General features: G+C 48.3%; 2 protein-coding genes across 2 annotated transcripts in view; one reads left to right on the top strand and one right to left on the bottom strand.

Moving 5' to 3' along the window:
- The window catches only part of BPIFB2 (BPI fold containing family B member 2), a 36,671-nt gene extending 35,982 nt beyond the window's left edge, over positions 1-689 (top strand). Inside the window, exon 17 of the mRNA XM_053391730.1 lies at positions 328-689. Coding sequence (XP_053247705.1) covers positions 328-369 — 42 coding nt within the window. The 3' untranslated portion in view covers positions 370-689. The remainder of the gene's footprint in view (positions 1-327) is intronic.
- Positions 690-2,647: 1,958 nt separating this feature from the next.
- On the bottom strand, positions 2,648-27,396 carry LOC128415491 (BPI fold-containing family B member 6-like). The gene is made up of 15 exons (XM_053391731.1): positions 27,276-27,396; positions 23,505-23,613; positions 19,806-19,910; positions 18,422-18,577; positions 17,294-17,357; positions 16,365-16,428; positions 14,136-14,227; positions 13,014-13,190; positions 10,550-10,606; positions 9,280-9,447; positions 9,086-9,153; positions 7,436-7,478; positions 6,171-6,234; positions 4,260-4,336; positions 2,648-2,852 (listed from the first exon to the last, which is right to left on the bottom strand). The coding sequence occupies exons 1-15, from the start codon at positions 27,394-27,396 to the stop codon at positions 2,829-2,831; spliced, it is 1,389 nt and encodes a 462-aa protein (XP_053247706.1). The 3' UTR covers positions 2,648-2,828.
- Between the last annotated feature and the right edge of the window lie 3 nt (positions 27,397-27,399).

Genomic DNA, 27,399 nt, shown 5'->3' on the forward strand with positions numbered 1-27,399 from the left:
CTGAGGTCTTTTAGGGCTTTACAGGTCAGCACCAACACTTTGAATTGTGCTCGGAAACGTACTGGGAGCCAAATGTTGTTGGGCTACATACGACTCCCATCATTGCTGCCCCTTGGCCATGCTGGTTGGGCCGATGGGATTTGGAGTGCAACGCCATCTGAAGGGCCACTGCGTTTGCTTCTGAGTGCCATCTTGCACCCGGTCTCCTGAGCCCCAGAAATAAACTGCTTCTGTGTATGATAATTTGAACACCTTTCCTTATTGTTCCTCTACCCAAGATCCCTCTGGCAGCATGTATTGACTCTCCTCTTGCCTTTTAACTTACAGGGTTATGCTCAGGTCAACTGTGACCTTGACTACCAGCCCTGAGCTGAAAAGAAGAGCACAGAGTTCTCCTCTGCAAGGCACATTTATCTCTGCTCTTTGCACCTGCAAATCCTTTCGCTTTTGAATGAAGGAGAGTCTACCTTTCTTCGCTGCATGAAACAGAGGAAACACACCTGGTGGTTTGGCAGCAGGCGATGAACAGGGGTGTCATCTGGAACTCATTCACTCAGAAATAAGGCCTGCCAATTTAAAGGAAACTTGCTTCCCAGTAACGCACGGGTTCATGCATTCATTAAGTGTTCTGCTTTCTCAATTCTTTTCCTGTAAATGTTGTTGAGTGAAATAAATACTATGGGCAGCAATCGAGCCAAAGCAAAGTGTGTTGATTACATTGGATTCTTAACTTTTCCTGCGGAAATCAATGGGATTTGCAAGTGCTGAAATGCAACTGGATCATGTCCATCATGTGTTGTTTTGTCTCATTAAAATACTCTTTCTGATCTCAATTGCTTGGGGGTGTTCCAGCCATTTTCAGAATGAAATAGCTGACCATCATGCTCTGTAGGGTTTTAGCCAATGAAGTTTCCTAGTTACAGCACCAGGGCTTTTGCCTGCACAGTGGGACTTCCTCTCCCTCTCCTCTCCCCATGCACCCCCATATCTATTTTAGGGGTTCCCCAGTCCCTAGTTTTCCTGGTGGGAGATGTATAAGGCCCAGAGTTAAAATACGAGAGGGCCACATCCGGCTCCTTTGCAGAGGGTGCTCAAGAGGAACCCTTGAGCGGATCTTGGCCGTGCCTGATCCACAAGTTGGATTATAGCAGCCCGCGCTCCATGTGCAGCTATCTCCCTCCACATGCTGCTCCCTCCTTACTTTTAAAAAGCACACGGTGGCATTTTTATTTTCCAGGTGTTTTAGGGGCATCACAACCGCCTCCTCCCCTGGGTCTCCTTCCACTCTAATCTCAACATCTTTCCCCTTCGCCTTTGCTTACAGTGATGCAAAGAGTTGCTGTGTAAATGACGACATTAGTCACGTAATAGTGAAGGGCGTTTATGGTTTAATATCCCCCTGGAGCCCATAGCCGGGAGAGTAACTCTCCGCAGGGGCCCACAGCAGTCCTTGCGTTGATGTTTTATGGATATCAGCCCTGAAATACTGAATGGAGCGGCTCTTTCTGGTTGCGGCCAAAGGAGCCAAAGCAGTCGCAAGGATCACGGGCAGCATCACAAAACAGAAACACTCTCTGGCCGTTGAGGAAAGCGAAGAAGTTTTATTGTGAAGAGAGACACCATGAGCGTAGAATATCACCCACAATCCAGCGCTCAAAGCTTAAAAAGCACCTAAATTGTACCAGTGACTGTGGGACAGCAAACCTTAGTTGACATCTGTCTATCTCGGGAGACAATGGAGAAGGGCATGAAGTTTAACAAGTGCCTTTGAATAAGGTCATTTGAAAACTGCGCATATCAAACTATTGTTTTCTCCCTCTGGGGCGATTCCTCTGATTCATAGAGTTGAGTGGTGAAGGTCATACCTCAGGTGGAGGCTTGCATGTTTGAATGCCACCCCCCCAAAAAAAATTGTGCCTCCCTCCCTGCACACAGAAATGTAGCATGCCAAGGAGAAGCCTATGCTGAAATCTTCATTTCAATCTGCTAGCTTTCTGTGCCTAGGGAGATGCTCTGTTTGCATAGGAGAGCTCTAAGATGTGAGATCTTTCACCTGCAGTCTGGAATAATTGAGCTACCTGGTCTTCTGTGTTTTACGCTGCTGCTCCTTTGCATTGGACCCGCAGTCCAACACAGAGAAGAAGAAGGGTTTGGATTTGATATCCCGCTTTATCACTGCCCTAAGGAGTCTCAAAGCGACTCTGTGAGGTGAGTGAGGCTGAGAGACTTCAAAGAAGTGTGACTGGCCCAGGGACACCCAGCAGCTGCATGTGGAGGAGCGGGGAAGCGAACCCGGTTCACCAGATTACGAGTCCACCGCTCTGAACCACTACACCACACTGGCTCCCTGAAGCACACTGAAGCACATTCAGACCCAGACTCATGCTAAAATTCAGCATGGGTTTGCAATGCCAAACTTAAGAGTCCACTCTTACCTTTCTAATATTATTTTCTGTATCCATCTTTTCCGTTAATGGAAAACACCCAAGGCCTAACCACCTACAGACTATGCAAAGACTCCTGCCTCCTATTTGAGAGAGTCCTGCTACTAGCATCTAACATTTGTGCAAATCACCCTCAACTTGACCCCAGGCCTGAAACAAAGTGCAAAATGTTGTTGTTGTTGTTGTTGTTGTTGTTGTTGTTATTATTATTATAATAATTTATATACTGCCCTATACCCGGGGGTCTCAGGGCGGTTCACAGTTAGGAAAATAAAGGATAAGATAGGTATAGGTTCTTCTTTCTCGCTAAGACATCCCTCTTGCCTTCCTCCCGCAGCCGAAACCAGGTGGAATGTCTTCGGATGCGAGGCCCCCTTGGCCAACTCACACACACAGTGCCAGCATCCTCTGCAGACGTTGGAAAAGCGAAAAGTTTAGCTCATTGTTTCCCATAAATAAATGGTGGGGATCGTATTAGGACAGGCCTACATAATTTAGGAAGAATCTGAGTGCTGGAGGAAGTCCTAAGCAGTGAAGAGCAGAAGATCTAGAAGTCTTCATGTCTTCTCTCTGCATTCCAGCCCATGGAAACTAGGGATAGAAGAATCTATCCATTTCAATTCCTCTCCATTTTTCATTTTCCCCAATCAGCTATCCACATCAGTTTGTAATTTTATTTAAAGTCCTCCTGCTGGGAATTTCTGGGAATTGCAGCAGGGGAGAGTGCACTTCTGCTTGGATCCTGCTGGCTTGGCCGCTGTGGGGTAGACTGCTGTGAGAACAGGCTGCTGGGCTCGTATGGAAACGTACTGGGAGCCAATGTTGGTCTTTCAGGACCAGTGTTATGTGGTCTCGGCAGCCGCTCCCACTCACCAGTCTAGCTGCCACATTCTGGATTAGTTGTACTTTCCGGGTCACCTTCAAAGGCAGCCCCACATAGAGTGCATTGCAGTAGTCCAAGCGGGAGATAACCAGAGCATGCACCTCTCTGGCGAGACAGTCTGCAGGCAGGTAGGGTCTCATCCTGCATATCAGATGGAGTTGGTAGACAGCTGCCCTGGACACAGAATTGACCTGCGCCTCCATGGACAGCTATGAGTCCAAAATGACTCCCAGGCTGCGCACCTGGTCCTTCAGAGGCACAGTTACCCTATTCAGGACCAGGGAGTCCCCCACACCAGCCCGCACCCTGTCCCCCCAAAACAGTACAGTCATACCTCGGGTTACAGATGCTTCAGGTTGTGCGATTTCGGGTTGCGCACCGCACCAAACCCAGAAGTAGTGGAACGGGTTACTTCAAGGTTTTGGCACTTGCGCATGCGCAGAAGTGCCAAAACACGCTTTGCGCATGCGCAGAAGTGCCGAATCACGACCTGCACATGTGCAGACGTGGCACTGCGGATTGCAAACACTGCAGGTTGCGAACGTGCTTCCCGAACGGATCACGTTCGCAACCCGAGCGTCCACTGTACTTCTGTCTTGTCAGGATTCAACCTCAATCTGTTAACCTCCATCTTATGTTATTATTATGGGATATGCATCTCCATCCAGAGCCACTAGTTCTTACTAATAGTTTACCACAGCTAGAGCTGAATCAGGGCTACGCTGTAGAGAACAGGGTCTGCTTGGGAAGTAATATATAAGGAATATTTCTCTTGGAAAGCAGATTATCTGGCTGGTCCAGTAGTCCTAGCATGTTGAAATTCATGGAAAAGCATCTTACGTGTGGGATTTGCTAATGGGGAGAACATGGAGCAGAGAGTCCAGTCACGTTTGGATGCGTGGCTGGAGGGAAGGTACCAGTGGCAGACTTACCTGCGTAAAGTGAATCGCCGGATAATTCCAGCGAATGTGCAGCACTGGAGGCAGAGGGATCCCGACGTCCAGGCACTCTGAAAAAAGCAACCAGAATAAGCACAATAGCAAAGAAGAGCAGAGAGGAGCATTTTCTTTAGGTCATGTCTGAGCCATAGTCTAGACCAGCATTCCCAAAACTTTTCATTGGCCTAGGCAAGTCAAACCGCGGCATCAGTAACACTGAAGTGACCTCCCCGGGTGTGATGGCCTGGGACTCTGGCTCGGACGCAGACCCAGAGGAGTCTCAGTCCGCACCGGATCCTTTGCCTCAGACGGCATCTGAACCAAGTCTGGGGCCTGATCCTGAAGAGCCCCAGTCTGCACAGGTTCCCCTGCAACAAGCACCAGCTGGGCCGAGTCAGGGGCCTGAGCCTGCCCTGGCTCCAGATGCGGGGATGACCTCGTTGCCTCCAGCTGGGCCAACACTTACAGCTGCTCCACTACAGCTTGGGTCAGGGGAGGCTGAGGTGGCTCCTGGGTCTAGTAACCCACTGACGTCTCCCAAGCTGCAGAGACTGAGGTCTGAGAGAAGGAGAGACCTGAGTACCCGCAGGAGGAGTGCTGGTCTTCGGGTGAGACAGGGAGGTGAGTCACTGGGGGATCAGGACCGCCCAGACAGAGATAAAAGGCTGCTGGACCCTGCCCCAGGTTGCGGGAGCAATGTTGCTGTTTGCCTGAACCTGCCTGTGATCCTGTGCCTGACCTCGCCTGGTTTCCTGCCTTGTGTCCTGCCTCGGACCTGTTTAACTGACTCCTTGCGGAACCCTTGGATTTGGGACCGGACCTGGACCATGTTACTCGGGTTACCCCTGGGCCCAGCACACCGGGGCACAAGCCTGGGCAGTGTCCCCGGAGGCCCTGGCATGCTCACACAACAAGACCGCCCTCTCACCCTCACTGATGTGGTCTAAAGGGAAGCCTAACAAGACCTTTGGCATCAGTTGGGCTGCAGGAGTTGCCGAAAGGAGGCGTACAAGGCGCCATCCAAATCCACATACAAAGAAACGCACCAACAAAAATGGAGAATATTTTTTTTAAAAAAAACAGAAGCATTTTTACTTGGTATTATAGGTCAGGACATTAATAGGCAAGATGTTAAATTGTTTTTATAGGCAACAACTGTGGCAAGACTATTGTTAGCCCAGAAATGGAAACAAGAATAAATTCCGACGAAAGAAGAACGGCAGACGAAATTAATGGACTATGCAGAATTAGATAAAATGACAGGATGGATTTGAAACCTGCGGGACCAGAGATTTACAGAAGATTGGAAGAAGTATATGAACTATTTGAAAAGCAATTGTAACCAACAAATTACGCTAGTAGGACTACAAGAAGTTTTGTAAGGAGAAATATACGAAGTGCTACAAAGTAGATAAAGAATAGAGATATTGGTTTCTGAGTTTTATATGTAACAGGGAAAATAAGAAATGTATTCTAAGAGATTACATTGGAAAATTTTCAGACAGGACTGATGGAAGTAAAAAAAAATTGAATAAGATGTAAAGATATGTTTAATTACTGTTGAAAATGGTATGTTAAAAAAATTATAAAAAATTATATATAAAAATAAACAAAAATGGAGAATCTAAACACTCTTATGCATCGGTGTTGCAGTTGTGGCTCCATGAACATGGGAAGGTTGAGATCAGTATTGGAGCTTATCCGTACTTCGTCTCGTCCTGCTGCTTTCTCTGAGGAAAACTGCTCTTTAGTGCTCCATCGGAGCAAACAGCTATTTGAATTTTCTCCAGATTGCCGTTTCCTCTGATTTAGAGCTAAGGAGTGGGTTTTCCCTGGAAAGTCAAAGTGTGAGAGGGCTTTTCATGTATAGAGGGTGTGTCAGAGATGGAATTTGAGCTGCCTTACCGTTAACTCGTGGCACAAATGTTTCTGCTATAAGCAACTTCATCAACTTCACGAGGACAGAGACCTGTAAGACAGAACAGCGGAGGAAGTGATCTAGGAATCAAACTGGCAGAGGATGTATGCGCCATCACAAGGGGGATTCACACTGGATCCGGCTCAAGATGGGCATTTTCACCGAGGTGCATGGGCTGGGGCTGTTTGCTTTCTGTCAGTGCAAATGACCTCCTCAACAACTGCTTCTTGTGAGATGAGTTGATAGATCTCCATGGGGGATTTAAGTCTCAGGTGGTTTGCAATGCCTCCATAATCAACATCTCTCCAGGAAATACGATCTAGAGAAGATTGTGTCAATTGCACGGCAGCAAAAAAGGGTCCTCCAGTGGAATTCATTCAGAGTCAGGATCCTTTCCATCCGCAGCTTAGCAGTCGCTTCTTTGGCTCCGAATACCCACCCACACCAGTTTAGCATTTAGGCAGCTATTCCCAGGTTTGCACTCTCGAGGCATTTGCAGCAACAGTGGACCACTCCCCCTCCACTAGTTTATGTACCTCCCCCCCAAAGGACTGTGTGCATGCAGCCAGAGACTATGCCTGCATGGAAACTGCCTCTGCTCCTCCCTCTTCAGTCCCCTCCTGGTTCTGGGATACTGTGGTGCAGGAGAGGGAGGGGAAGCACCTAGCCCTTCACTTGCCTGACTTGCTTCCTCCTCCTCTTCTGACCCATCCTGTGCCCCAACTTCTGGCTCTGAAGCTTCCCCTGCCTCCGACTCTTGTCTCCTGGCTGGTACACTTCCCTACAAATCACTGGCCCCCTCTCCTGAGTCAGAGACCTGCCCCTACCCCCCGAAGCTCTCTGGAGCCAAACTTCATCTCCCTTCCACAAACACTGCTCCACCTCTCTGTTTTGCCTGGCTTCCCATGGCCAAGATGAAGCTTCTAGAACAGGCATAGGCAAACTCGGCCCTCCTGATGCTTTGGGACTACAACTCCCATCATCCCTAGCTAACAGGACCAGTGGACAGGGATGATGGGAGTTGTAGTCCCAAAAACATCTGGAGGGCCGAGTTTGCCTATGCCTGTTCTAGGGGGTCCCCTATTTAAGCAAATGTTTGCGTGTCAGATTGTTCTGTCTATCTGTCTCTCTGTCTAGCTAGCTATGTCTCTATTTCTTCTACTTTAATACTGTAGCCAATTCTTGTCCCTGTGGAAGGTGCAATCAAGGCGTCAAATCAATTCGGTCAATCACTAAATGGAAAAGAGCTTACGTTAACAGGTCCAACTTGGGAAGAAACCAGGAGCAGCTCAAGACTGTGGAAAGAAGAAGTTGTACATAAGGGTCAAGAGAGACATCATGGAGGACCCAAGTGAGCCAGTTACATCCCAAAAGAAAGGACAGACGTGACAATTCACGTCATGCTGCCTCCCAGGACTGGCCAAAATAGGGAACTGCTGGACGCCAAGCCACACAGGCAACTAATCCAGAATGCGGCAGCTAGACTGGTGACTGGGAGCGGCCGCCGAGACCACATAACACCGGTCTTGAAAGACCTACATTGGCTCCCAGTAAGTTTCCGAGCACAATTCAAAGTGTTGGTGCTGACCTTGAAAGCCCTAAACGGCCTTGGTCCAGTATATCTGAAGGAGCGTCTCCACCCCCATTGTTCTGCCTGGACGCTGAGGTCCAGATCCGAGGGCCTTCTGGTGGTTCCCTCACTGCAAGAAGTCAAGTTACAGGGAACCAGGCAGAGGGCCTTCTCGGTAGTGGCACCCGCCCTGTGGAATGCCCTCCCACCAGATGTCAAAGAGAAGAACAACTACCAGACTTTTAGAAGACATCTGAAGGCAGCCCTGTTTAGGGAAGCTTTTAATGTTTAATAGGTTTTGTATTTTAATATTCTGCTGGAAGCCGCCCAGAGTGGCTGGGGAAACCCAGCCAGATGGGCGGGGTATAAATAATAAATTATTATTATTATTATTATTATTATTATTATTATTATTATTATGAAGGCTCTTTATCCCAGTAGTCCAGAGTAAGTGAGGTGATATCCCTTGAGCCTTATAAAGTCTTCTGGTTCCAGGTCAGGCTTGCTTTCTGGTCTGGACAAGACTATTGGGCTTCTTTCACTCCAAGCTCAACCGCACAGCAGCAGGGCCTGACTACAGCCGACGGGAGCTATAGTACAAAAGATCTGGAGGGCACCAGGTTGGGGAAGTCTGCTCTACTGAAGGACCACACATATCTGCTATTGGGTCCCTGAAGCACAGATTCACACAAAGCGGCTAAACGTCCTTGCAGGTTATTAACAGGATTTTTATTTGAAGTGCATATGCAAAACAAAGGTACAGGGTGATCAGTACGCAACCTGCACACAGTAGTCAGGGTGCCCCCCCCCTTTATATAGATTTGCAGAATAGAATACCACCTGATCTCCTGTAAGCCACCTGATTTCTTGTAAACCGAAAGTTATGGCAACTTCCTATGTCCTTACATGGGCTTGCCCCCCCTTTCCTTCCTGCACCAGCCTCTCCACGCCATGAGCCTAAACACGTGTTCAAATGTAAAACATGTTATTTATACTGATAGCAATAAGATGGGGCTTTGTCTCCTGCATTTTACCTCCTCCCGACTGGGGCCCATTCAAACTTGCTCTTATCTTTATTGCCTAAGCTAGACATTCCAACGAGAGGCCCATTTGCACCGTAACATTTAAGCAAGAAAAAGCCTTGTTCTTCTGGCTGGTGAAAAACCTCCCCCCTTTGGAAAAACCTCGCCTTAAACAGTTTTTGGGATCATATAGAGAACAATATTCTAATGGCCCCTTCACTATAACATCCCACAAGTTGCAAAGAAGTCCACCCCTGCTCTGCTTCGACTCCCTGAGACTAAGCGATCGTGCAACAGTGAGGCAAGATACCTGGCCAGTTTTGTAGTGAAGAACAGTCTGCCGCCGAAAACAGAGGCATGGACACTCAGTTTTAAGTTCTGCAATCAGACAAGGGGGGGAAACAACGTCTCAGATGGTGGGGAGACTGGAAAAGTCCTTCCTCCCTGCCATTCCCTGGACTTGAAAGCCAAGCCACGCAGAAAACTCTTGATTCCAACACTTACGGCTTTCATGACAAAGAGCCCAACGAGGGACCCGGACGGACCTTTCGCCAACAAGGCAATCTCGACGGAAAGCTCAATGACGGCTCTCTTGGGCTCCAGGATAATCCTCCGGATCCCGACCAAAGAGATGGTGATTTTCAGCGGCGCCTTTAGAGGACACTTGGGGCACTGTGAAAAGTGTGGGGCACAAAGGATATTTTTGATGCGTTTCTCTCTCCTGGTTTTAACGTATCTGTGTGGGACTTATTATCTGTAAGTTGCTTTGCTGGGCAAGAAAAAGCGATGGACAAATTGGACAAACAGACGAAAATAAAAGATGCCTGTACGTGGGCATGTGCTTGTGGCGAGTCACTGGGGCAGGATCTTTCCCCAAGGTCCCTCAGACCTGCATCCGGTGGAGGCTGGTTCATTAAGGCCAACAGGGCACTGCCCCACAAACATCCGCCTGCCCCCACTTGCCTGCCCCCTTAACTTATAACCAGTCTAGGCCAGGGTTTCCCAAGCTTGGGTTTCCAGGTGCTTTGGACTACAGTTCCCATCATCCCTGACCACTGGTCCTGCTAGCTAGGGATGATGGGAGTTGTAGTCCAAAAACAGCTGGAGACCCAAGTTTGGGAAACCCTGGTCTAGGGCAGGCAGAGGCAAATTCCGGCCCTCAGTTTGGGACTACAATTTCCATCATCCCTAGCTAATAGGACCAGTGGTCAGGGATGATGGGAATTGTAGTCCCAAACATCTGGAGGGCCGGAGTTTGCCTGTGCCTGGTCTAGGCCTCTAGGGGCTGCAACTGACAGTCAGGTTCCTGCTCTTCCTTGGCCTCAGCAGAACTCAGCTGGGAAAAGGAAGGTGGGGGCATTGCTCTGCTTGTCCGTGGCTCTGGCTCCCCCTACTGTTGACCTCCTTGCCTTCCGCCTGCCAGTCTCACTTTGCACCAACCACAGCTGCCTGCAGCACCGCTTTCCCTTTTTAGATGCCCGGCCAAAGACTTGTCTGCTTCAACAAGCCTTTGATTCTTTTTGCTGGGGGCTTTTTGCACATTTTCTACCCCCGCCCCCGCTGCTTGCGACCTTTATAAACTCCTCTGCAGTTTCCTACATAAATGTTTTTGTTGGATTTTGCCTGCTAAGGGTGATTTGCTGCCACCCTGCTTTGCTCCGATAGAGGTTTTTTCTGTTTTTCCAGCGATGGTTTTTATTGCTATCCTTATCGACGGTGTGGCTTTTGAAGATAAAACAAGGCACGCACTTCTTAAAAGCAAACACCCGCTCACCTTTTGATGTGACAGAAGAGACGCAACGACGGTCGTCAGCTCACTGGCAGCAGAGAACTGTTGGCATAAAATGGTGTTGCGTTGAAAATGGCAGATCTTTTTAAAAGACAGAAGTACTGTTTTGGGGGGACAGGAGGCGGGCAGGTGTGGAGGACTCCCTGGTCCTGAATGGGGTAACTGTGCCCCTGAAGGACCAGGTGTGCAGCCTGGGAGTCATTTTGGACTCACAGCTGTCCATGGAGGCGCAGGTCAATTCTGTGTCCAGGGCAGCTGTTTACCAGCTTCATCTGTTATGCAGACTGAGACCCCCTACCTGCCTGCAGACTGTCTCGCCAGAGTAGTGCATGCTCTGGGTATCTCCCGCTTGGGGACTATTGCAATGTGCTTCACGTGGGGCTACCTTGAAGGTGACCCAGAAACTACAACTAATCCAGAATGCGGCAGCTAGATTGGTGACTGGGAGCGGCCCCCGAGACCACATAACACCAGTCTTGAAAGACCTACATTGGCTCCCACAATTCCGAGCACAATTCAAAGTGTTGGTGCTGACCTTGAAAGCCCTAAACGGCCTTGGCCCAGTATACCTGAAGGAGTGTCTCTACCCCCATTGTCCTGCCCGGACACTGAGGTCCAGTGCCGAGGGCCTTCTGGCAGTTCCTCATTGCGAGAAGCAAAGCTACAGGGAACCAGGCAGAGGGCCTTCTCGGTAGTGACACCCGCCCTGTGGAACGCCCTCCCACCAGATGTCAAAGAGAAGAACAACTACCAGACTTTTAGAAGACATCTGAAGGCAGCCCTGTTTAGGGAAGCTTTTAATGTTTAACAGACCACTGTATTTTAATACTTTGTTGGAAGCTGACCGGGGGGCTGGGGAGACCCAGCCAGATGGGCGGGGTATAAATAAATTATTATTATTATTATTATTATTATTATTATTATTATTATTATAGCTTCATTTAAATTAGTGTGTTGTTGTTGCACCGCAAAGACCCTTTCACTTTGACCCTCCGGCATGCAAGGTAGTTCAAGGGGTGCTCTGACGTGTCAGAATGCCCTTCCCTAAGGACACAGCAGAAGGAACAGCTGAATCCATTTTGCTTTCTGCGATGAAGGGTGACACGAGGCCTCTCCTTATTCTTTTATACTCAGCCATCCGATGGCGGAAAGCGTTTAACTGTGTTGAGATGTTTTGACTATAATGTTGTAACATCAGCATGTTTACCTCCCTGGGCTCCTTTGGTGGAAGGAAGGGATATAAATTTAGTGAATAAATAAATGAAATCTTTTTTTTTTAAAAAAAGATACTGCACTGTCAACTGAAACGTGCATAAACATTGGCAACAGGATAGATAAGTGTCCTCTACTAAAAATGTTTAAAATAACCTTTGTTAAAAAACCAGAAGCCTTTTGTTTAGGAATTTTAGGTACCAACATCCCAAAAGATCAGAAAAGACTTTTATGTATGGGACAACAGCCCACAGATGAAAAGAAGGCAAAGTCGCTACCAGAGAGGAATGGCAAGTTAAGCTGATGGACTATGCCGAAATGGCAAAACTGACTGGAAAACTCAGGAACCAAGAGGACAAAAACTTTAAAAAATAAATAAATAGTGGTGCAATTGACTTCCGACAAGCACACAAAGCGCGAACAAGACTGAGTGTATGGGGGAGGGGGGAGGGGGGCTCGTTTAATTTCACTGCACACAGGTGGTGTAGTGACAATAAAGGTTTATTATTTATTATTATAACTTTTAAAAAAGATGGGGATAATTTTAAAGTTATTTAAGAGACCACTGCAAGCAGATGGAAACATCAGCAGAATTTTAATCTCCCTTGTAATGTAACAAATACCATAGATAATATGGATTGATATAGAATATAGATTATGGAATAATATGTAGTTGTAAATGTTGATAATAAGACCCACAGAGGAGATGGGGGGAAGTTGCGAGATTCAGAGTAATCTCTATATATGGAATATCTTAAAGTTTTAAGTGTCTATATGCTTATCGCATATATAAATTGTAAATTTATTTTTGTACATTGTTTTAACTGTTTGTTTTCTTTCTGAGAATGTACCCTCCAGTGTGTTTTATAAGCTGGTCTCTGACCGTAATAAATTATCTATCTATCTATCTATCTATCTATCTATCTATCTATCTATCTGTCATCTATCATCTATCTATCTATCTATCTATCTATCTATCTATCTATCTATCTATCATCTATCTATCATCTATAGAAATACGTTTGGACTGTTATAATTTTGTATTTGTAAAATCAAATAAAAATGATTAGAAAAATAATGAAAAGCTAAGCGTCCTCTTCTGCACCCAAAGGCGAAAGGCTAGCTGGGTGCTGGGGTCACATGACTCAGTCTCTGCCCCCTTCTGCCTCCACCTGCAAATTTTGATGAGCCAAGCAGAGAAATTTGCAACCCTTCTACCTGACGTGCCGCCACTCACCACTTCCGGGGTGGAAATGAACTCTTGCACGCGGATCTGGATCAGAACCATGAGGATGGCATCCAGGCTAGCCTGAGACATCCCTAAGCAGAAACCATGGTGATGCAAGACAGGGAGAGTGACAGGCCCTGCGCCGACAGGGAGGGTAATGTATCGTCCCCCAGTTCGGATGATCATCTGGAAAGCGGTTGGAGAAAGAGCGAAAAAGCACAGCGCTGTTACTCAAAATAATGGTAGCCTCTATCACTTTATCGGGTGGCGCTGTGGGTTAAACAACAGAGCCTAGGGCTTGCCGATCAGAAGGTCAGCAGTTTGAATCCCCGCAACGGGGTGAGCTCCCGTTGCTCGGTCCCTGCTCCTGCCAACCTAGCAGTTTGAAAGCACGTGAAAGTGCAAGTAGATAAATAGGTACCCCTCCGGCGGGAAGGTAAACAGCGTTTCCGTGCGCTGCTCTGGTTTGCCAGAAGTGGCTTAGTCATGCTGGCCACATGACCCGGAAGCTGTACGGCGGCTCCCTCGGCCAGTAAAGCGAGATGAGCGCCGCAACCCCAGAGTCGTCCGCGACTGGACTTAATGGTCAGGGGTCCCTTTACCTTTATCAGGGGTCACTTAATGGTCAGGGGTCCCTTTACCAGCCCACAATCTTGGAATTCTGGTATCTGGGAGTTGGATCCCATCAATATCTTGACACGCTGAATATACCTGCCTAAGAATCTAAGAGCACAAAAATACCTCTCCTCCTCCCCCCATGTGATGTTCTGGGGGTTCTCCCAACACCCCACATCAATTGGGGGTGGGGGAGGGGTGCAGGTGAGGAAAGGAAGCCCTGGTGCTCTAGCAGAAGTCCTAGCACAGGCTAGTGGGAATGGTGAGTTGAAACTGGCCGTTTTTGGCTGCCAAGGCTAATGGCCGCCAACCAAACCGGTTCCGTGAATCCTTTAAAGAGACCCCCCCCTTTTTTGCAAGCAGCCAGTGCAACATCCCGTGGCTGTGAATATTCCCTAGGTTAATTCTGAGTGGAAGGCGGATCTCCTCCGTGTACGTTTTGTATGGAGCTCAGCTTCCCTTCAGGAGGAAAGAGACCCTGGGCAGGGGGGCTTTGCAGTCACACACGCTCCTTACGTTGAATTCCAGCGCGACGTAGTTTGAAGTTATCAATGGCAGGCTGGCGAGCTGATATTGCATGGTAGCCACTGTGCCCACGGAGAAAAACACTGCAAGGAATAAAACACAGTGATGGCGTTACACTCTCACAAATGCACATTTCAGATGTGAACGTCCTTTGCCAGAAGTACCATATGCTGTCTACAGTATCCTAGCAGCTGATAGCCGGGCTTCAGAACAAAGTTATGGCTCTACATCTTGTAGGAGCCATTTCCTGTTAAACGCGGGCATCACGTACAGACCACGCTTCATTTGCCTGGCACAAGGGATGCATTTAGTGCACGGCACAGGGAGTGAAGATAAGGAAAGGATCATAGCGCTCTATGTGGGGCTGCCTTTGAAGGTGACCCGGAAACTACAACTAATCCAGAATGCGAAAGCTAGACTGGTGACTGGGAGCGGTTGCTGAGACCACATAACACCTGTCTTGAAAGACCTACACTGGCTCCCAGTACGTTTCCCAGCACAATTCAAAGTGTTGGTGCTGACCTTTAAAGCCCTAAACGGCCTCGGCCCAGTATATCTGAAGGAGCGTCTCCACCCCCATTGTCCAGTCTGAACACTGAGGTCCAGCACCGAGGGCCTTCTGGTGGTTCCCTCACTGCAAGAAGTGAGGCTACAGGGAATCAGGCAGAGGGCCTTCCCGGTGGTGGCACCCACCCTGTGGAACGCCCTGCCACCAGATGTCAAAGAGAAGAACAACTACTAGACTTTTAGAAGACATCTGAAGGCAGCCCTGTTTAGGGAAGCTTTTAATGTTTGACAGACCACTGTATTTTAATACTTTGTTGGAAGCCGCCCAGAGTGGCTGGGGAAACCCAGCCAGATAGGCGGTGTATAAATAATAATAATAATAATAATAATAATAATAATAATAATAATAATAACAACAATAATAATTATCAGTGCATTCTATCTGGGGACACCCGGACCACTCCAAAGGAGTGGCAAAACATCTCTTTTTGTTGACCCCCAGTTACAGCTGTTGCTGAGTAGGGTTGAAGAATAATCACTGGATGTAACAAACAGGGAAAACAGGGAAACTCTGTTAGGTCCTTGCGTGCCCACATTTAGCCAGGAAGGTTCGCTTTTGGATGACCCAGCTGGCTGTAACAGATTACAGTGGTGCCTCGCAAGACGAAATTAATTCGTTCCGCAAGTTTTTTCTTCTTGCGAGTTTTTCGTCTTGCGAAGCACCGTTTCCCATAGGAATGCATTGAAAATCAATCAATGCGTTCCTATGGAAACCGCCTTCAGACCAGGTCCGGGGACAGTCTGTCCCCGACCTCTTCTGAGGGCTGGGGGGGGGGACAAGGGCTTTTCTTCCCACCGCCAGCCTTCAGAAGGCTGTTCTGAAGGCTGGCGGTGGGAAGAAAAGGCCTTCTCCCCACCTCCCACCCCGCAAGCTCCGGGGACAGGAGGGCTTTCCTCCCGACTGCCAGCATTTTAAAAGCCCCGGGACAGCGGAGAAGTCTCCGCTATCCCGGGAAGGCAGGCGGGGGGGAGCAAAGACTTTTGCCCCCCGCCGGCCTTCAGAAGAGGTCCAGGACCTCTTCTGAAGGCCGGCGGTGGGCGAAAGTCTTTGCTCCCGATGGCCAGCATTTTAAAAGCGGTCCGGGATAGCGGGAAAGCCCTGCTATCCCGGACCGCTTTTAAAATGCTGGCGGTGGGGAGCAAAGCCTTTCGGCCCCCGCCGGCCTTCCTGGACCTCTTCTGAAGGCCAGCGGGGGGCGAAAGGCTTTGCTCCCCACCGCCAGCATTTAAAAGAGGTCCCCGGAGATTTCCCTATGGGCTTTCTTCTTGCGAAGCAAGCCCATAGGGAAATTCGTCTTGCGGAACGACTCAAAAACGGAAAACTATTTCGTCTTGCGAGGCACCACTGTATATGTGGGCAGGTCAGGAACTGGTGTTGCCTCTTGACACCCACAGGGAGCAGTTTGTGATGTTATCTGTGTTTCTTTTATGCCTCTTTATCTACCACGGCCTTGTAGCTGAATATATGCATTTAACCAATGCATTTATAAAGCACTGATGCTGCTGACAACGAAAGTTTATGCTGCCCATAAGCACTGAGGCCCAGGAGCCTTTTGTGGCTCCTTTTCTAGAAGAAAGAGGAACAAACATTCAAGAAGTTGGCAAGGAGAACGAAGGAGAGAAACGCTTTGGCAGCTAGTCAAAGTAACTCACCATTGGCAGTGTGCAGAAAATCGACCCCTGAGACGTTGATGACCATTTCCACCGCTGTGCACACCTGAAATGCAAGGCAAGGGTTAAGACAAAGGTTTTGGTTTTTCCTTGGTTTCTCACCCTTGAGCTTGTTTGCTTCTGGGTTGTCTTCAAAACATCTCCAGGAGTAAGAATTCATGCTCTTTGCATCGATCACTGGACCCCACTATTGCTCTGTTCATGGTTCTGTTCTCCCTCTCTGGCCATTTTAACTTGGAATTTAGGCTTTACGCTTATGCCTTATGGCGAGTTTGGACCTGTGCCACAGTTCCCCTGGAGTGATTCTCAACCCCTGGAGGAGACTCTTGAGAGTCCCATGGACTGCAAGAAGATCCAACCTCTCCATTCTGAAGGAAATCAGCCCTGAGTGCTCACTGGAAGGACAGATCCTGAAGCTGAGGCTCCAAGACTTTGGCCACCTCATGAGAAGAGAAGACTCCCTGGAAAAGACCCTGATGTTGGCAAAGATGGAGGGCACAAGGAGAAGGGGACGGAAGAGGACGAGATGGTGGGACAGTGTTCTCGAAGCTACCAGCATGAGTTTGACTAAACTGTGGGAGGCAGTGGAAGACAGGAGTGCCTGGTGTGCTCTGGTCCAGGGGGTCACGAAGAGGCAGACATGACTAAGCAACTAAACAACAACAACAATCCAGTTATACACAAGTTGTGGTTTCTCCAACGGAGTAAACTATGGCTGATACAGGATGCCAGCTGGAAAATTGATTGAGCCCCCCATTTTTATTTTTATTTAAAAAGTACCTGAAGACATCATTGTAGGGGCATCTTGTCTACCTTGGTAATCTGAAAATATATGCATTATGATATCCCCAAGACTTATTTAACCCTCTTTCATGGCTGACATACACCAGATCCATGGAGCTGCAACTCACCGTCTTGTGGAATGATGCTGCCAGGATGGTCGTTACAACGGGCCTCACTTTATTCACCAACAAGCTGCAGGGAAAAGCAAGTTAGAAAAGAGGGAAGGGAAGGGTCTGGGACGGCAGCAGCTTGTTATAAGCTTATTCTGAAGCCCACATTCTTGGTGAGGGCAAAGCTTATCTTGGAAGTAAGACACTTCCAAGAACTGGAGAAGTTGGGCTGCATCGTGTTTTCCCCGCATTGTGATTTTTGCTGGCACCTGCTCTTGTGATTTATTGCCTCCCTGAATGAGGCAGAATTAACCCTGGACCAGCAGAGTTACCAAGGGCTGCAGGAATTGAGAGAAGCATTGGCTGGTTCACAGTTCCCCCCCCCATTGCGATTTTTACGTAGGACGCACACACACATACACACCATGATTCATGATATATTGTCAGGTCAAAAATTATGAAACCGATATCACAATGTGGATTTCAAACTGATTTGGGATGATATACAGTCATACTTCGGGTTAAATTTGCTGCAGGTTGAGCATCTGTGGGTTGCACTCCAAGGTGACCCGGAAGTAACGGAACGTGTTACTTCCGGGTTTTGCCGCGCGCACATGCGCAAACGCTCAAAATGACGTCATGCGCATGCGCAGACGCAGGTTGCATCCTGTTCGCATCCAGAGGTACCACTGTATCAATATATTGCCCAGCCCTAATCTCTAGTCATGCTGCCAGGAGAAGCAAAGTTCCTTCTTCTGCCACTAATGATATTTTTGCATTGCTTGGAATGTAAACATGCTTTGAATATTGCTATTGATATCGTAGTATTGTAATGTACTGTACTTTACTGTACTGTATTGTTATATTTTACATTTCTATCCTACTCTTCCTCCTAACGAAGCCCAGGATGACAAGCAGCAAGCAATGACACAAAATAAGGAATGTCTCAAAACTTATTTGAATGGTTATCCTTTGATAGTCCCACAACACCACCTTTAGGCAGTGAAGCTGAGTGTGTGCTGCGGCTGGGAAGGGATCTGGTTTCCTGAAAGGATTCTGGGGCCAACTTCGGCAGCTCTCTCAGCCAAAGGCATGCAGACGGAACTGTAGGAACGAGCACGTTGAGCGAATTGCGTCAGCACTTACTGCGAAGGGCAGATGATCCTTGCGATTGCGAATTCACTCTTGCACACTTGCAGTCTGATGTGGAAGCCGCCCGCAAAAAAGGCATCAAACCTGACTTCTGCTTTTATGTCTACGTCTAGGATGATGTCAATCCGCTCAAAGTGTTTGCCGAAAAAGCTAGGAGACGAAAAGACATGGAACAGAACCCCAGTGAGATTCCTCCCCCACTGCATTCCTTAACCGCCAGCCAAACCACTGTGTTTCTGGGCAAAGCATTATGTTTTTAATCCAGCAGAGAGCATCAGTATTTGGGGTTCTATGGCTTGTGTCCAAAGCTTGCCCTATATAGAGACCTCTGGCCTGTGCTCCTACTTAAAATCATAGAATCATAGAATCATAGAGTTGGAATAGACCACAAGGGCCATCGAGTCCAACCCCCTGCCAAGCAGGAAACACCATCAGAGCACTCCTGACATATGGTTGTCAAGCCTCTGCTTAAAGACCTCCAAAGAAGGAGACTCCACCACACTCCTTGGCAGCAAATGCCACTGTCGAACAGCTCTTACTGTCAGGAAGTTCTTCCTCATGTTTAGGTGGAATCTTCTTTCCTGCAGTTTGGATCCATTGCTCCATGTCCGCTTCTCTGGAGCAGCAGAAAACAACCTTTCTCCCTCCTCTATGTGACATCCTTTTATATATTTGAACATGGCTATCATATCACCCCTTAACCTCCTTTTCTCCAGGCTAAACATGCCCAGCTCCCTTAGCCGTTCCTCATAAGGCATCGTTTCCAGGCCTTTGACCATTTTGGTTGCCCTCCTTTGGACACGATCAGCTGGCAGCTGTCTTATGCTGAACCTAAGCATATATAGTCCAAGGGCTGAGCTCCGGCAAGTCATTGCCACCCAGTGGGGTTAACCAGTTTTGCTCAGACTTATGGGTTCAGTAGCAGATCTCTGAAGGCCAGTGGCTGCGAACAAACACCAGGAAGGAGCTAACACCTTCCTGCCCTGTTCGTGAGCATCCTGAAAAGGCTTCTGTTGGAACCAGGATGTCAAGGTCAATGGGCCTTTGGTCTGACCAGTGGGGCTTGTCCTATGGCTTTCTGTACCTGGTGGATGGCACATTTCTTAACGACTGCTTGCTCCCAGGTCACAGTCTTGTGGACCCCCACCTGAACTGGCAGTGCCACTTGGACAGAACACTTTAAAACAACAACAACAGGGGAACAAAATGTTCAACCCTGCAAGTGATAAATCGTGCCTTCCAGACCCTCTCCTACAATATCCACAGAGGAACGCCTTAACTTGGGAAGCAACCCACCCACCCACCCAAAACAAAATCAACCAGTAGCAATGAAATAGGCAGAAAGCATGCAGGGGGGGGGGAAGGGGGTGCAACTCACAATTTACCGCTGAGATGAAATCTGGCCTTGATGCACACTAAGGAATCTACCTTTTCGTACAGCTCCAGACTGACCGATGGAGTGAAGACCCTCACGACATGCAACCTGAAGATTGAAAATCAGGCAGCAGAGAGAAATGAAGTGGGCGTTCAGTTGGCCATGGCTGGCTATATATTGGGGGGGGGGGACTAATGCTGTGTGGTGATGCGGGGGGCTCACTCAAATTCAAGAGCATGAGATAAGCCACTTTACAGCTGGGAGCTGGTGGTCAAGCAATGGTGAAGAACCTGGAGCCCTTCAGATAATAAATAATAATAATAATAATAATAATAATAATAATAATAATAATAATTTATTATTTATACCCTGCCCATCTGGCTGGGCCTCCCCAGCCACTCTGGGCGGCTTCCATAAAAACCAAAAATGCAGTAAAATACCACACGTTAAAAACTTCCCTGAACAGGGCTGCCTTAAAATGTCTTCTGAATGTCAGGTAGTTGTTTATCGCTTTGAAATCTGCTGGAAGGGCGTTCCACAGGGCGGGCGCCACTACCGAGAAGGCCCTCTGCCTGGTTCCCTGTAGCTTTGCTTCTCGCAATGAGGGAACCGCCAGAAGGCCCTCAGCGCTGGACCTCAGCGTCCGGGCAGAATGATGGGGGTGGAGACGCTCCTTCAGGTATACTGGACCGAGGCCGTTTAGGGCTTTAAAGGTCAGCACCAACACTTTGAATTGTGCTCGGAAACGTACTGGGAGCCAATGTAGGTCTTTCAAGACCGGTGTTATATGGTCTCGGGGGCCGCTCCCAGTCACCAGTCTAGCTGCCGCATTCTGGATTAGTTGTAGTTTCCGGGTCACCTTCAAAGGTAGCCCCACGTAGAGCGCATTGCAGTAGACCAAGCGGGAGATAACCAGAGCATGCACCACTATGGCGAGACAGTCCGCAGGCAGATAGGGTCTCAGCCTACGTACCAGATGGAGCTGGTAAACAGCTGCCCTGGACACAGATTTGACCTGTGCCTCCATGGACAGCTGTGAGTCCAAAATGACTCCCAGGCTGCGCACCTGGTCCTTCAGGGGCACAGTTACCCCATTCAGGACCAGGGAATCCTCCACACCTGCCCGCCTCCTGTCCCCCAAAAACAGTACTTCTGTCTTGTCAGGATTCAACCTCAATCTGTTAGCCGCCATCCATCCTCCAACCGCCTCCAGACACTCACACAGGACCTTCACCGCCCTCACTGGTTCTGATTTAAAAGAGAGGTAGAGCTGGGTATCATCCGCATACTGATGAACACGCAGCCCAAACTCCCATAGAAGGCTCAGCCCATTATTATTATTATTATTATTATTATTATTATTATTATTATTCAGTGATGGTGGTAGCTTTGCCATTTGCCCCCTCCCACAAACTGGTAAGAAAATAAGAAGAACATCAGCTGGATCAGGGCCATGGCTCATCCAGTCCAGCATCGTGCTCTCCCCGTGACTGACCAGACGCCTTTGAGAAAGCATAAGAGCAAACTGAATCTGAGCAAACACCCTCTCCGTGGCATGGATTGCAATATTGCTCAATTGCACCCAAGGGCGGAAACAGGGGGAAGAGCTCCAGGTGGTTCTTTTTACGCTCACTTCAACCTCTCACTTGTCCTTTAAGATATCTGAGATCAACAAGAGCCTGGACTTGGGAGAAGCGTTTGTGTACACAAGAGGTAAAAGAGATCCTTTATTTCAGGTAGGCTCCGTGCCAACCTCTCAGGTCAGAGGTCATGGCAGCCTGTCCGTTGTCTTGTCACAGGGCAACAACAATTCTCTTCTCTGAGTGGCCATGTAATGGCAACCCACAACTCACTGAAGGTGGTCCTTTGGTGGTTTTTGTTTAACTAAAACTATGGAACTTCCTCCCACCGGAGACAGTGGTTGTCACCAGCTTGGATGGCTATTTCTCCCCTCTCCATCTCCTATAGCATCAAAACGAGGAGGTAGGGATGCATGAATTGGTCAACCTTATATTCACCCAAATTCTCTCTCTCTCTCCCCCAATCTTAAATTAACTTCACCGGATTTCCGCATCAGCCTGCAATTTCCATGTCTGTTGTTTAAACCCTTCTTACACGATTTACTATAATGTAAAAATAATACCAGAAAATTACGCTGGTATCCTTCAGAGAAGAAAATGAAGAACCGAGGTGGCAGTGAGTGGGGGGAGTTTTTAAGTCCTTCTCCATGCCTTGCAGGGTCCCAGGTGTGGGCAGGTTCTCCCAGCACTTGCAATTCACATTTCTCAAAAGACTGGTGCAGCTTAAAGAGGGGCGTGTCCACTTCGCCCCTTTAGCTGAGAGGTCTCTTGGGGGTAAATTCTATACTATCAATTGCCTTGTTCCAAGTGACCACTTGCACCCATTGACCTCTGGCCACCTTGATCTTGGAGGTTGTCTTCTTTGGGGTTTTTTTTTGGGGGGGGGAAGGATGAGACTTGGCTCCTTTGGGCATCAAAGTTCGTTTTTATATGTCTGCCATGTTCTCTTTGCACCTCATCTGGCTTTGAGGTTGGGCTAACAAAAGCCAAAGGAGATTAAGCAGTCAGGTGCTAAAAGGAATAAATAAATTCAGATGTATTCCTGGCAAGCCCTGAACAAAGCCAGCCAAGAACTACATTGAATTATCACAGCATGTTCCCAGCTGTTCTAGAAAATGAGATAAAGGCCCTCTTGGAACCAGCACAAGGCCTCCTTTGGGTCCGGCTCTTTTCCTCGATTCCTCTTCCACTCTGAAATATGGCGCTGCAAATGCCTCGTCATTTGTTGTTGTTGTTTAGTTGTTTAGTCGTGTCCGACTCTTCGTGACCCCATGGACCAGAGCACGCCAGGCACCTCTGTCCTCCACTACCTCCCGCAGTTTGGTCAAACTCATGCTGGTAACCTCGAAAACACTATCCAACCATCTCGTCCTCTGTCGCCCCCTTCTCCTTGTGCCCTCCATCTTTCCCAGCATCAGTGTCTTCTCCAGGGAGTCTTCTCTTCTCATGAGGTGGCCAAAGTACTGGAGCCTCAGCTTCACGATCTGTCCTTCCAGTGAGCACTCAGGGCTGATTTCCTTAAGAATGGATGCGTTTGATCTTCTTGCAGTCCATGGGACTCTCAAGAGTCTCCTCCAGCACCATAATTCAAAAGCATCAATTCTTCGGCGATCAGCCTTCTTTATGGTCCAGCTCTCACTTCCATACAACACTACTGGGAAAACCATGGCTTTAACTATACGGACCTTTGTTGTCAAGGTGACGTCTCTACTTCTCAAGATGCTATCTAGCCCTTCTCCCAAGAAGCAGGCGTCTTTTAATTTCGTAGCTGCTGTCACCATCTGCAGTGATCGTGGAGCCCAAGAAAGTAAAATCTCTCACTGCCTCCATTTCTTCCCCTTCTATTTGCCAGGAGGTGATGGGACCAGTGGCCATGATCTTCGTTTTTTTGATGTTGAGCTTCAGACCATATTTTGCGCTCTCCTCTTTCACCCTCATTAAAAGGTTCTTTAATTCCTCCTCACTTTCTGCCATCAAGGTTGTGTCATCTGCATATCTGAGGTTGTTGATATTTCTTCCGGCAATCTTAATTCCAGCTTGGGATTCATCCAGCCCAGCCTTTCGCATGATGTATTCTGCATATAAATTAAATATATATAAAGGAGCCTCGTCATTTACTTACTCCTTAATCCAGTTTTCCGGGTGCTTATCTTTGTGAGGGACATCTGGGAACTGAATGGCCAAGAAGTGGCTCTGGAGAAGCTCGTTCCGAAGGAAGACGGAGGAGACATCTGAAACATACAGGAACAGGATCACGGCACAGGATCTTGTGGGTGGAAAATAATTTGCTTGGCATGGGTTGTCTGTTATTACATACTATGCAGTTTCACCTCCGGCAACTATTAAACACACACACACACCATTTTCAGTGTTTACATAACACTGAGATACATTATATTGTATTTCTCTACCAGTTTTCTCTCACCAAAGCAGTGTTCTCAGGTAAAAAGGTAAAGGGACCCCTGACCATTAGGTCCAGTCGTGGCCAACTCTGGGGTTGCGGCGCTCATCTCGCTTTACTGGCTGAGAGAGCCGGCGTACAGCTTCCGGGTCATGTGGCCAGCATGACTAAGCCGCTTCTGGCGAACCAGAGCAGCGCACGGAAACGCCGTCTACCTTCCCGCCGGAGTGGTACCTATTGATCTACTTGCACTTTGATGTGCTTTGAACTGCTAGGTTGGCAGGAGCAGGGACCGAGCAATGGGAGCTCACCCCGTCACGGGGATTCGAACCGCAGACCTTCTGATCAGCAAGTCCTAGGCTCTGTGGTTTAACCCACAGCGCCACCCGCGTCCCAGGTAAATCAAAGTAAATGTTCAATGAGCCATTCAGCCTTATTGTAATGACTTTCAGGAAATGTTATGCTGGAAACTGGTCCAAGAAATCTTGTTTCTTTTTTGCCAGGGCTCAGGGCCCTGCAGATGACGTGATGGAAGGATTGGGGTGGTGAACTTTGGAGCAGAGGAGAAGATACGCAAATGGCACGGTGTCGCAGCCCGTTCCTATCCATGTCTACTCAACAGTAAATGTATCTAGGATTGCAACCTTAGCTGGTTAGGCAGATGACATGCTACGGCAGCTGCAAAAATATTGTAGAAATTCTAACACGGCTAAGTTTTACCCAGAGTACTCTGGGGCTCCCAAAGGCAGGTGAGGACACACCTTTCTCAACCTTTTTAAAACTGCTGTTATTTTTTTAAAGATGGGGTTTCTGTTGCTGCATATTTTAGTGGGTTTGTTTCATTGCGGGGGCCCAATTAGTGCCATTGCCTTCCGTTAAGAATTTGGGTGTAATCCTTGACGCCTCCCTTTCCATGGAGGCGCAAGTTACAGCAACAGCCAAGGCGACATTTTTCCACCTTCGCCGCATCAAGCAGTTGGTCCCTTACCTTTCCCGCCCCGACCTGGCCACAGTGATCCATGCGACAGGCACCTCCAGCCTTGACTACTGTAATTCGCTCTATGCTGGGCTGCCCTTGAAGCTGTCCCAGAAACTCCAGCGGGTGCAGAATGCTGCAGCGAGGCTCCTCACGGGGTCTCTGCCATGGGAGCATATTCACCCAGTGCTTTTCAAGCTGCACTGGCTCCCGGTGGAGTACAGGGTCAGATTTAAGGTGCTGCTTTTGACCTTTAAAGCCCTTCAGGGCCTAGACCCTTGTACCTATGGGATCGCCTCTCCTGGTATGCCCCACGGAGAGCTTCAAGGTCCATAAATAGCAACACCCTAGTGGTCCCGGGCCCTAAGGAAGTTAGACTGGCTTCAACCAGAGCCAGGGCCTTTTCAACACTGGCTCCGTCCTGGTGTTACGCTCTGTCTCATGAGACCAGGGCCCTGCAGGATCTGATTTCTTTCCGCAGGGCCTGTAAGACAGAGTTGTTCTGCCTGGCCTTTGGCTTGGAGCCAATTTGATTCCCTCCCTCCCTCTCTTTCTTTTTTCTTTTCCGTCTCCTCCTGCAATGAGGCTACATTTTAATATTTTAATGTTCCATTATTTTAATGTTTTTTATTTTTGTTTTTAAGTTGTAATCATTCATCTTGTTTTTATTATTGCTTGTAAGCCACTCTGAGCCCGGCCTTGGCTGGGGAGGGCGGGGTAAAAATAAAAAATTATTATTATTATTATTATTATTATTATTATTATTATTATTATTATTGCATACTACTTGAATTAAAGGTAAAGGTAAAGGGGCCCCTGACCATTAGGTCCAGTCGTGACCGACTATGGGGTTGTGGCGCTCATCTCACTTTACTGGCTGAGGGAACCGGCGTACAGCTTCCGGGTCATGTGGCCAGCAGGACTAAGCTGCTTCTGGTGAACCAGAGCAGCGCACGGAAACGCCGTTTACCCATAGCTGTCAACTTACAGATTTGAAAATAAGGGACCAGCAGCCTTGAAAATAAGGGACCAGCAGCCAAAATAAGGGACCTGCAGCCTCACCTGTTCCAGGCACTCCAGTCTTCCTGTCCTCCTGCAGCCTGGTCAAACTCATGCTGGTAGCTTCGAGAACACTGTCCAACCAACTTTGTAACCAGAGGTTCAACTGAATAGAATCTGAACCACATGCACCACAATGCAGCCTCAACTTAAGAAGGCTCCCCGGCCTGGCTTTGCACTGCAAAGTTTGCAGCAGCATGTGCAACAAAATGGCGTCCAGCATTCAAAAAACCCTTCAGCTTGCATTAACTAGCCACACACAAGGCATGCAAGCTCCACCCCCCAGTCGTTCTTAGACTTCTTATTGGGTGAGCAACACAGCCAAGCAACACAGTTGGAGCCTCCCTCCTCCCTGGGCAGCAGGGAGGGAGGGAGAGGAGCTGCTTCCTTTGAAATTTAAGGGACATCATTTAAGGGACATCTATCAATAAGGGACAGCAGTGGGACATGGCGCTGGAATAAGGGACTGTCCCTTCAAATAAGGGACACTTGACAGCTATGCGTTTACTTTCCCACTGGAGTGGTACCTACTGATCTACTTGCACTTTGACGTGCTTTCGAACTGCTAGGTTGGCAGGAGCAGGGACCAGGCAACGGGAGCTCACCCCGTCGCGGGGATTCGAACCGCCGACCTTCTGATCGGCAAGTCCTAGGCTCTGTGGTTACTATTTGAATTAGGGAGCTTTATATTGCAATGTTTGCGAAATTGGCTTTTGCACTTGTAAAGCATGTAGATGCCTCTTTTGGCAGCAGTCAAGAAGAACAGTGATAGCAAGATGCAAGATGTGCTGTAAGCCAAGGTCAAATCACGGCTCCCCCACCTGAACATCACAGCTCAGCTCAGTCTCCTCTGTTCACAAACCTGCTCTTCAAAACAACTGTGATGGCCTTCCTTAAATACCCAGATTGCCTTCCTGTCCACTACCACACCCAGCACAAAATTCTCCACCTTGACCTTCAAAACGTCGCCATGCCAACCCCTCTGTTCTCATAACTCAAACTATCTCCCCTCCAGGACTCCTGTTTCTCCAGCTCAACCAAACACAGCTCCCTGAAGCATCCTTGGGCTTCCTTGAAGGTCTCTGCTGCTTCACCCTTGTGGTTGACACTTATCCCTGAAAGATGCTTCCCAGAACATGAGTCTTTTTCTTCTCCCAAGCCCCTTTTCCATAGCTCCCACAAAGCTCTTGGCTTTAACCCCTAAGTCTTTCTGACTGCCGCTCCGCCAAACGCCTTGCACCCTGGTGGTGCCAAGGAAAGAAGTAAGCAGTTGTCAGCAACGGGCAGGAAATCACCTCCTTCCTGAAAACATCCATGGAAATCAATAAAAAGGTTCTTTCACAAGTTTAGGTGGTACCAGTTTTCAACGGATGTGATTCGGAGCAAGCAGAAAGGGGAGCTACTCGCGCCTGTCTCCTTACTAACCGGTGCAAACACGAGTTGCGAAGCGTTCTTACATTTGAGAGCAGTGGCCGGACTGACGATGGACACGATCCCATGTGAAAGTCCTTTTGGGCCTCCTTGCGAGGGGCTGACCAGGCTGCAGAGGACAAGTAGCCCCAAGAAGCTCCACATCATCGA

Source organism: Podarcis raffonei, chromosome 6 (assembly GCF_027172205.1).
Source record: "Podarcis raffonei isolate rPodRaf1 chromosome 6, rPodRaf1.pri, whole genome shotgun sequence".
Taxonomy (NCBI): domain Eukaryota; kingdom Metazoa; phylum Chordata; class Lepidosauria; order Squamata; family Lacertidae; genus Podarcis; species Podarcis raffonei.

Bases quoted from the DNA above. Each gene is read 5' to 3' on its own strand.
- LOC128415491 (XM_053391731.1), bottom strand. From the start codon at position 27,396: ATGATGTGGAGCTTCTTGGGGCTACTTGTCCTCTGCAGCCTGGTCAGC. The intron at 17,358-18,421 runs GTAAGTGCTGAC...TTTTCCCTGCAG, and splicing joins AGGATCATCTGCCCTTCGCA to CTTGTTGGTGAATAAAGTGA. The intron at 9,154-9,279 runs GTAAGTGTTGGA...GTCTGATTGCAG, and splicing joins GGCTCTTTGTCATGAAAGCC to AACTTAAAACTGAGTGTCCA.